At 39.4% G+C, this 11,400-nt stretch overlaps 1 protein-coding gene across 6 annotated transcripts in view; it reads left to right on the plus strand.

The window, feature by feature from the left end:
• Positions 1 to 10,545, plus strand: part of ADAM23 (ADAM metallopeptidase domain 23) — a 125,130-nt gene extending 114,585 nt beyond the window's left edge. For 2 of the 6 annotated variants that reach the window (XM_053282738.1, XM_053282739.1), the window contains exon 26: positions 6,778 to 6,955. In XM_053282738.1, the coding sequence (XP_053138713.1) occupies positions 6,778 to 6,823 (46 nt within the window). In that variant the 3' untranslated portion in view covers positions 6,824 to 6,955. Of the gene's footprint in view, positions 1 to 6,777 lie in introns of all 6 variants that reach the window. The other 4 variants (XM_053282740.1, XM_053282743.1, XM_053282742.1 and 1 more) reach the window with 4 other exon arrangements.
• The last annotated feature ends 855 nt before the right edge of the window (positions 10,546 to 11,400 follow it).

An 11,400-nucleotide genomic window follows, 5' to 3' on the forward strand; every position in this document is an offset into this window, starting at 1 on the left:
AAGAAACAAGTATGGGCCCACTATAAAATGTTGCAGTATATCTCTGATGTGCATGTGTTACCTGAAACCTGTGACTGAGCATGGTGAAAGTCATAGGCATCTTTCCCTTTCAGAAGCCGAAGGGGTTGTGACTGTCTTGAGGAAATATTCTTTAAGCTGACAAAATTCCTGCTCTTTTTGTTCAAGTGCTCCTTCCCCTCCTCCTGGCCACTGAGTTCCATCAGCTTTACCCAGCTGGTTGTATGTTAACTACCCTCTGAATCCATGAACATTCCACTCACATTGGGACAGTTTGGGGGGTCATTTTTTCTTCTTCAGATTTTTTACCCTCTAATCTGTAGGCACTCTGGTTATCTTCCCATAAGGACCATAACATTTCCAGCTCTTTTGGAAACTGATAATAGATGGGTTTCAATTAGGGATGTGCACAGAACTGTCTGGCCCGGTTCAGTTTGAGGCCAGACCATCCCGAACGGAAAAACAGGCTTAAAAGGCCTAAGGGGTGCATTTTGAAGGCCAGCGGGGGGAGGAGGAACCTCCACGCACTCCCGCCGCCTCAACGATCATTTTAAAGGTAATTTTAAAAAAAATTAAGTATTTGAAATTTGCAAAAAAAAAAAAACCCAAACCATTGAGGTGGTTTTGGTCCTGGGGGCTATCGAGCCGGATGGTGTTTGGTCCAGGAGTCGAACCATCGAACCCCCGAACCAAAACCACGAATCTCGAACCCCCGAACCTGTCTGCAAATCCCAATGGTCAGACCAGTGTACTTTAGGTATACTTAGCAGGGAAATCTGTTACTATCCAGAGAAGGGATATTCATATGGGCAAGAAGGAGGAAGTGGAAGTAGGAAACCTGCATGCCATCCCACCCCCACCCAATTGCCAAACCATGATCTGGTGGCAAGGCAGTGTTCCATCTGAATCAGGTCAGTTTGTATAATCTTTCCATCTCTGTGTGTTCCTCCCGTCCCTATATATCTTTCCAATATCAACCTTTTTCTTGTTGTACCTTCTACTGAAATATTTTTCCATGTTGGAGAAAAAGGTGGATAACAGATAATCTTTTACCTAGATTACTGTAACCTATTGCTTACCAATCTTCCCTCTTCGGTAAACTGAGAATGCCTCTACTAAACTACTCTTTCTCTCTTACTGCTTTGATAGTGCCCTTAGTTTTTCCAGTGGTTCCCTGTTACTCTCTGCATCAGACTTCTTTTCCATTCTTCCAGAATGTACCATCTTTAGGTCCCTGACACTCTTTCACATATCCTGTCTGTTTTGCACCTGATTGCTTACAGAAGGAGGTTTTTATGCATATTGAATGTGAACTGTAAGAGAAAGCTGCTTTGAACATAATCTAGCATATGGTGCAATATGTTGTGGATGCCACTGCACCATAAAATATCTACCCACTTGCCATCCATTTTGCACAAGCTCCTCTGCAGTCAGTTACTTCAGTCTTCCTCCACTCTAGTCCTTTTGCCTGCTGCCATGCCATTCCACACGTCTGGATGATTCTAGCCTTATTCACACATTGGGCAGTTCCCTGCTAACTGAACAAAGAGGCACCTTTTTAAAAAGTGGTGATTCTCTTTATTTTGCAGGGGGAGAGCAACTGACCTTATCCATCCCCAGCACAGTATCCCTCCAGTGACTGTTGCTGGTGTCTATCTTATGCTTCTTTTTAGATTGTGAGCCCTTTGGGGACAGGAGGCCATCTTATTTATTTATCCGCTTTGGGAACTTTTGTTGAAATATTAGTTGTAGTTCACATGTGACTGTAGTAAGTAAGTATGGAAGAGCTACTGGTTTCCGTCAGATGTGTGCTCCCACTGTCATTTCTTTCTGTGATGTGTGAAGCCCAAAATATCAGGTGGAGAATGTCAGTTACCCACTAGGGATGGATGTACAAAGCATTTCGACGTCGAAACGTTTCAACTCAAAACAAGCCATTTCGAATGTCTCGAGCTCAGAACGAAACACCTTCTAAATAAATGGCCTGTTTTGAGCTCGGAACAAAACAACTCCATTTTGATTTGAAATGTTTTGACATTTCAACCACCATTTTGGAGGCCTGTTTTTTCTCTTGCTGTGATTGGTTTTCTGGCACTGGATTCTGATTGGCTTGTGATCTCCTTGCTTAGCTTGTCATTGTACAGATCAAGTGTTTCTTGTCAGACCATTGCTCCATCTAGCTCACTATTGTCTACAGTATACAGAATCAGACTCCTCCCAGGTTACAGGCAGGAGTCACTCCCTTAGCCCTATATTCTATGGGGGCTTCAGGTAAAGTTTAACATTTGTTAAATATTGCCCGGTTGCCCATTTCTTTTGTGAGTTGGGTGGTAGGTATCACCCATCATGCCCTACCACTTAGCCCACTTTGGTGCCCCTAGGAGCTACCCATGGGGAGCAATGGGGCATTTTGAGTTTACCCATTGTTCCCTGTGGCTGAAATATTTCATGGTTTGTTTCGTTGAAACAATTGGCTCAACCACTGTTTCGATGAAATGTTTCAGCCATCTGTATTTTGTCTCAAGCTCAAAACAAAACATGAATTCCATTTCATGCACATCCCTATTATCCACCTCAGCCCCATTTGCCAGATATTTCCAACTCCACGTGTCATGAAAATAGTGGCAGTGATGGGAACACATGCCTGGCAGCAAGTGGTGGCTCTCCCATACTTACTTGTAGCATTATGTTTGAAGCAGCTCATTATGTTTAACTCCTGTGCAGTCATTTATACTAAAACATGTGCATGCGTACAGACATTAAAATGTAACATCATGTTTAAATAAGTGCTGGTTATGCTTATGCTAGTTCCCTATTACTAAGTCTGTCCCCAAGACCCATGTTTTCAGTGAAACCTTTCCTGACCAACATAGCATCTCTCCTTGCCACATTTTTGCTCCAGATGTTTTGTGCTTTTGAAAAACCTGTATGATAGGAGGACATTAAAGAGGTGCAAATGTTCCCATCGCACCATCCACATATTGAAGTCAAGGGGCAAAAGACAATGGTGGACATCCTAATGAAGTGTGTGTGCTTCAAGAGTCTGTAGGGGCATGCCAGGAGCCCTCCCACAACACCCCCTGCTGCTTCTTCAAAGCCATTTGGATTCAGAGCACAGCCCATGCTCTGGAAGGGCTCCGTCAAATCAGAAGCACATCGCTCAAGCGGAATGGTGTGTTTCTGATCTTACAAAGCCTTTCTGGAGCCCAAGGAAGGCTCTGATCCCTTAGGGCTCTGCAGCAACCGTGTATACACAGAGGGTGACTTGGGGAGTCACACAAGGGCTCCCAGCATGCCCCACTGTACCTCAAAGCGCACCCAATTCCATTACTCAGGATCCAAAGTGCCTCTTTGTTTCCATTTTTAGCAGCTGCTCAGACACTGTCAAGATTAGTTTTTCACCAAGTGTGACAATATTGAATACTGAGTATAGGATAAAGACAGAGAAGGTTGTAATACTGTTCTGCAAACAAATAAACAGAGATGCTGTGTGTCGCATTTTTAGAGGAATAAAGGCAATTTATTTAAAAAGTTGATTTTTAAGAAGTGTAAAAGTATACACACGATTACTGTGAAAAGCAGGAAAATGTGTCAAGTCATGGTTTCAACAACTGAAGTGTAGAAAATGAATTTCTTTCCTATTCTGTGATATAAAACAGAACTTTATTCTCTCCACCACTTGCAGTTTGTGGTAAAGTATTTAGAAGAAGATGAGACACTAGTTAAACCAGGTAACACTTGGTTTTCTCTAAAAAGGAGTCAGAAAATAATGGCTTGGAAAGTAAGACCACCAACATGAGACTTGAAGCAATCATCTTGTATTTATAGTGTCGTACTTCTGGGCATGATTTTTAAGAGGAAAAATACATTCTCCTTTATTACCAGGGATGTAGTTGATTATGAATGACGGTATCTAAACATGGATTTATTTATTTATTTATTCAATTTCTATACCACCCTTACAAAAATGGCTCAGGGCGGTTTACACAGAGAAATAACAAACAAATAAGATGGAACCTTGTCCCCAAGGGCTCACAGTCTAAAAGGAAACGTGAGATAGACACCAGCAACAGTCACTGGAGATACTGTGCTGGGGGTGGATAGGGCCAGTTACTCTCCCCCTGCTAAATAAAGAGAATCACCACATTAAAAGGTGCCTCTTTGCCAAGTTAGTTTGTCATATATATGCTGACATATTGCACAGTGTTACACATGAGGTGGAACATAATGTTTGCGCAGTTGCACAGGAGTGCGATAGTGCAGCCTTTCTATATAATGGCTGCACTATTGTGCAATTCCATTTGTGTCATTTCTGCTTTTGCACAACAATGCTCTTGTGCAAATGTTACATTCCACCACATTCATAAAATTGTGCAGTATGTCATCTGTTGTGAGTAGGAATGACAGTATAGTCTAGTGTTTAGCACATGGGCCACTTCTAACACCAACATTGTTTAGAACTGTTGAGATGATGGACCTTTCTACAATGGACTGTCTTCACATGAAAAGTTCAAACTGCACAGTGGTGGTGTTTTAAAGTTAACTATGGGGAGTGTGGGGAGAGAAAATCACTGATGTAGTTAGTCTTCACATTTTTCATGAGTGGAGTGTTTTTATCATAAGCTGTAGCAAGTACTTTGTGTGATGTGAGCCAGAACATGAAGTTATTTGTGCTTGTCTATCCCTTCCCAAGAGTACTCTTCTGTTGCTATTGAGCTACGTGTGAAACTATGGACTTTATGCTAGAATATGATAAATTATATAATAAAAAGTTGTAGCACTGATTTCAAGCTTTCCCTATGTATTCTAAAAATATGTAAATTGTAAGGCTATACTTACGATCATTCCCAGTGCAGGGAGCGGGGGGGGGCGGCAGGGATGGACCTCCCCCCACCAAATGATTGTCCATGGCCTCTTCAGCATGCTGCCACGTGCCCACATGATCCATGCTGCTCCATGCAGTGTGGATCTCTGGAGATCAGGACTTGTTTCCCCATCCTCCAGGAATCCCAGAATGCACCACACAATGAGTGTGGTGCATTAGGGGGATTCCCCTGGGAGTCGGGTACTCTGGACACACAGCTCTGTTTATGCTCTGGCTGTGTACAGCCCGAGCATCCCCACGAGCCCGGCACCAGGGTTAAGTGCACACTCACGGGGTTGAAAGTTGGGTTAGGTGGGGCTGGAGTGCTGGGATCTGGAACGATCCTGGCATTCCACACGAGCCGCTTCATCTAGGCTGGGCTGCCCAAGCCTTGGCTAGGCTGCTCATGAGAACAGCCTTGGTGAGGTGTAGGAACATTCTTCGTGAAGACATTTTGTTCAAGCCTAGATCTTCACTATTTATACTTTTAAAAGGTAGCAGTATTAGTCTGTGGGAGCGAAAATCTTGTCGTATTTTACAGGCTAAAAGATTCATTGTGTCATAAACTCTTATGGACTAGTGTCTACTTCATTAAACACAGGAAGTATCCTCAGTTGGCAGATAGATAAATGGCGGTGCAAAGGGAAAACATTGCAGCCAGTGGGGTGAAAAAAGGGGCATGGGATGTGGTTAGACCTGCAGAGCCTAAATGTATGCAGCATTCAAAAATCTACCCAAGCAGCAGTTGGCAATCTGATTATCTCTCTAGTTGTTATGCTAGTGTTCTAAGAGTTGAAAGAACCACCTTGATCTCGCTGGGCTCGACGTTCCAGATCTACCATTGCCGTGTGAGTGCTAGGGAGGTTTACTCTGCTATACCTGAATGAGATTTATGGTACATATTGCTGAGGGCATATTTCATGTACAAAAGACCGTGAACATTGTTGTCACAGTGCAATTCTCCAAACATTGATCCTTAAGGTGCATGTTTGAATTAGTTCTGTGGTGCAAAAGTGAAGCCTGAAAATGTCTTTTTGCAATTGTCCGCTACTTGCCACGTTATAGACTACGTAAAATTTTACTTTTAAATTCGACATACTGCAGCAGCAGTTGCAAGAGCATGGAGTGGAGAGGACCTGCGGCTTTATGTTGCATAGTATTAGGGAATCTGTGAAATCCTGTTCTATGTTTTACTGCATGATAATTTGGTGGCGGTAGCAGTGCACACGCCCAGTGATAAGACTAAATGCATGAGCCCCTTGCTTGATGCCCCACATAAAGCCAGATTATGGGGAGGTTGCACCCAATTTTTGTGTTGCCTTGTAATGTCTTGCTATAGGGTGTTGGTATGATAGGAGAATGGACGTTTATATCCAAAGCTTCACCTTTGCTAATGACAGCAGCAAAATTGCAGTGGCACAACTAACACACGCTGGTGTCCATTCTTCTTCAGTTTCAGTTTCTCAGCATCTTCTCTATGGAGATTGAAAGTATGTTGTTCCATATTGTAGTAAAGGCTGACACAGAAGACACAACCATGGTTTTATACTGAAATAAAATTATGTTGATTTCACTGTATCCAGTCAGAATATCAACTCTTTGAGTAGCCTTTTTTCTCTCTAAGCAGTATATTGATGATTCACAAAAAGGTATGTAGCTCTAATAAAAGCAGTTTTTTGTTGGTTCTATGATTTTGAGTTGACATTAGAACTAAACTTTAAAATCCTTTTAGTATGAAACAATTCATGGGTTTATTTCAAGTTTACACATGGAATGTCTTAATGTGAGCCCTTACTATAGTGTGGTGACAATAGCATGCCCTTGTTTTCTATTATGCCTAACAAACTATTTCTTGTTTCCCCTTCTTGCCATTCCATCTCTTCTTTAACTGGAAGAAATGTCAAAAAGAGAAGATACGATCCCAGTCAAGGAGGTATCTAAGGAACTCGCTGGAAGAGCTTTTCTGGTGCACTACTGGATTTTGGGTATAGTGGCTTTTTGTAGTAGCTGTACAGAAAATACATCACTGCAGAAGAAAATTAAGAAAGGTGATGATTTACTACAAACTGCAAGCTGAGATATTAATGAAAGGGCTGAAGGAAAATCTGTCCTTTTTGGAGATTCAAGTTCAAGAACTCCCTTCACTCATCTCTCTCTTTTTTTTTAGGTTGTTAGAGACAAGACAAATGTTATAAATGAACTATTTTGGCCTAATTTTAAAAAAAACAAAGAATGGAGTAAACAAACCAAGTGCAATAAGAGAACTGTTTCAAAAATAATCAAATAGATAAAAGAGTTTCTTAACTGAGAACTTGAGTACGCATGACCTTTTTCATATTAATGACAGACTCCAGTGGCATGATAAGCTAACTTTTGAAACGGTAACCTGCATGGCGCATATATACAGCAAACGAGCTAGCAAGCTGACCCCCAAGCAAAATCTGCATACCAAGTAACAAATAAATACAAAACATAGAAAAGCTGATTCTGGATTCTTATGAAATCACTTTCCACCAGTGCAACACATACTGCTCTCTGAGCTCTATAGCTCCCTTCCTAATACATGTATTCCTCATTAATCTTTTTGTTTTGTTTTTTGAGCAAAGTTCATTGGTGTGGCAGGTCATGCCATGATGATGCATAGTTTTAAGTATGGAAATAAGATATTTTTTGTTATATCACTCTGAGATATATATCAGTTGTCTTAAACCTTTTGTTCTCTGTGTAAACCTATTTCCATGAGTTTGTAAAGCCTTTAAAAATGTTATCTTTTAACTTTTTTGTAGCATGTAATATAATGAGGATTCTAGATTTGCTCTAAAAAGGCATATATCACATGCAGATGCAGGGAGTTCCAGCAGAAAACAGGCGTGCTTTTTAAATTTGTATGCTTGAAACCAAAAAAACAACCCCATCCAAAACCTATTAATATGTGTAAAGGCATATGTATGCAATGAGTTTTCCTCTTTCTGAATGCATTATTTGCTGTCATGCAGATATTTTGTATATAATGTAAGAAAGTTGACACCCTCTCAAATTAATCACAGAAGTGCCAAGCTTATAACTTTTTAATTTTACCATCTGTTTTCCTTTCACTATCTCACATCGTATGAAAGGAAAAGAAGCCTAAATAAGCCTTAAAATATCTATAAAATACTGAGAGCTTTTAATAGGTTAAGGCTTTCCCATTTATTGTTTCGTATTCCTTACCACCTCCTCAACCTGAGGTCCAGCTTTCTGTTTCTGAAAAGCTTGTAAAACTGAACCAAACATCCATATTTATCTGTGTAATATGTACCTTTCAAAGCACAGCCTTGAATGTCACTTTCTAGACTACTTGTGGTTACTGTCATTGCTCACATCTGTTTGGTAAAATAAGGATACTATTGTGATTTATATATTCAGATAGTACTACTTCATGCTTACGCATGAGAGTCTATTTAAGTATTCATTATTTCTCTCTTGTCCTCATGCTTCAGTTCAATAGTCACATCAGTTCACTACCTGCTGTAAAATGTAAAAAGCAGTAGTGGTAAAGCTATAACTTCCATTAGCATCTCAGAGTAAGTTGTATTGTGATTAAAGCATGTCTGAACTGGTGCCCTTCTGCAGGGTGATCGTGTATTAGCTTTATGCTGATACCACATTATCTTGTGGGATGCTGCTAGGTGCTGCTGGAATCACACAGGTTGTCCATCCATGCCTGCTGGGAAACAGTGATAGGACATCTTGCATATAACCAGCTGTGGTTAGAGACAGTAATTGTCCTAACCCTTCCTTTCAATTCTTGTTGCATCAGACCAGTAGGAACAGAAGGTGCAGTCACAGCCAGAGCTCCAAATGCTTTGTCTGGTGCTCATTCATGCCAGTGGAAGACTCCTTTTTGATTACAATTGGCGGTAGGTTTGTACCTCCAAAGTCTCAGGCAGTTAAAAACGTCTGGTTGTTTTAGTGCATATTAATTTAATCCAGCTGATCCTAGAGATATTACTTTCAATGTATACTGATGTAAATATTTTACCATTTTAAGATTATTTTCCCACAGCTTAATTCAGAACTATTCTTAATAACAAAGTTAAACCATGACAGTTTTTAAAGATACCTTTTAAATGTGTTGAATCTGTTTTGAGATTTAACTGTAGAACTTAATAAAACATCATTCTTCGAGACACCATTCTTTCTTCATGCTGTTAATTTGTTTTCAGTTATGTATCGTCATAGTAGCCTTTCCCATGAAAACTGTCCTTTAGGTAAAGACTGTTTTCACAAAATTGCCATAATTGATTAAAAATTGTTGTTATGAATAAAAGATGCAACAGGCAAGCCTGAAATATATTCAGAGCATTGATACTCAGCTTTCATAAGACTCTCTGATAAAGGCCGTTCTGCCCAAGCAACCATTTGCAGACAATGTTGTGTGTTGCTTTTCTTCTTGAACTGAAAACAAAATTGGCTCTGAGTCTCTGAAAGTAAAAAATATATTTGATGTACTCCATTCTGGATCCTCTCACTTGTAGTACAAAGTTGTCCATATAACTGTTTTTCTTAATGACACTTTGCTTTCAAGTATATTTGGGATAATGATATCTAAATAGGTGCTAAGGACTCTCTTTGGTTCTGATGTTCTGGAAGTGATGTGGTAACCACAGTAGACGATGCCATTCAGTATGGTTAGAAAAATAAATTTGTTGCATTTGGGGCGGGGGGGGGGAATCTCTTCCAAGTAATTCACAAAAACATTGTAAATGTGCGATGTGATGTTTTTAATCAGACCACACTGGTCCCCAATTATGTACATATGGTAAGAGTTGGTGTAACTTTTTGTTACACTAGCAGTTTCATAAGAAATATAATTTCTTGTCTCAGTTTCTCCTTTGTTTTTCTGTTGTGTGTTTAAAATACACAAACTTTATGTATAGAATGTAAATGACCATGCAACCACATAGCTCACAGAAGTGGATTGTAATGTTTTCTGTAGTACTAGAGTTATCTAATTGCATCTGTTAAAGTAGATATTTTATTTATTAAGTCTTCATTTGCCACATTTTGTAGAGAATATATACTACTTGCGTTCTTTTTTAACCATAAGTGTCATTTTTAGTGTTGTTTGGCAGAACAAGTGTCAATTTCATACACTATATTTTTGCTCTATTAAAAAGGATTCATTTTGGCAGGAAAATGTATGGAAATTTCTATAGCTTATGTTGATATGCTGCATGATCCCACTGAATTGAGTCAATCCTCTACTAAGAGGAAAGCTCCACTACTCAAATTAACAAAAGTATATTATAGGTGCATGTTAAAATAAAGTACATAGAACTGGAGTTTTACAAAGTTTTCTTTACTATGCAATGATAGGTATTGCACAATCTTAAAATTCAAAGACAGGTGTCTGAGGAACTTTACAAATAATACTTGAATTTATTTTTGATCTAAGAAGCTATCAATCATATTTTATATTCATTGTTGCTTCCACTATTAATCTTCCTTTAAAATTGTTTGTAATTATTTTTTTAAGTGCGCAATATGACATAAACTAGTTTTTGTTTGAAGTTAATACTCATTCATATCTTGTGGGCTGCTGATGAATGGGAATTCAGTTGTCATTGTTCTGCATCTTAGCAAATGAGTATTAAAGACTTCATGAACATGGAAAGCTTCAACTTCTATGTTTATCTTTTTTTCCCCTGATATGCTGTCATTTGATTAAAATCCTGTGGTCCAAAACAACTGATCTTGCAGTTAACAATAAGATTTTCCAGTAATAAGATTCACTGGACATAATGTTTAATCAAAGCAGGATTTAGGAGAATGCTGTCACACATCACTCCCATTAGTAAAATTGTAACATTGGATGGATTTATATCTATTTATTTAAAATCAAATATGAGAATACAGCTCAACATACCTGCTCCCCAGGGTTATTTCATATATCACTGTATTTACCTAAATCCAAGTCTAGTCCCCGCCACCCACGTTTTTTTATATAAGAAATCAGGAGGTCATCTTAAATGCAGAGTCCTGTTCCTTTTGAGTAAATGCAGGTATTAACCTCTACTTTTTAAGATGGTCGTCTTAAATTGAGTCATTTTCATTTGACTCTGGGTAAATGCAGTAAAACAAAGTAGGGTCACTGCATTTCTGCTGTGGATCAGTTTGTTCTTTTTTTACGTTTGGAGGATATTTGCATTCCTGAAAACACACTGTGAGCTCCCTGGGAAGCAATGATTAGTAACACACACACACACACACACACACACACACACACACACACAGATGAAAGTTTCATGTGTTTCTGGGAATGTCATATGCCATTTAAAAAACAACAATAAAGTGTTATTGTACTTTAAGCAGTCTTAATAGTTTGATCTGATCCACTAAACCAGAAAATAATTGTACAAAACTGGACACAAGAAATGTTTCACTGGCTCAGCATCACCTCTTACGCCAATGTGCCAGGGTCAGAAGGTGACCACCGTGCTATGCTGGTGCAACCATCTCAGTGAACAACGCTGGTG

This window comes from Hemicordylus capensis, chromosome 1 (assembly GCF_027244095.1).
Source record: "Hemicordylus capensis ecotype Gifberg chromosome 1, rHemCap1.1.pri, whole genome shotgun sequence".
In the NCBI taxonomy this organism is placed as follows: Eukaryota; Metazoa; Chordata; class Lepidosauria; order Squamata; family Cordylidae; genus Hemicordylus; species Hemicordylus capensis.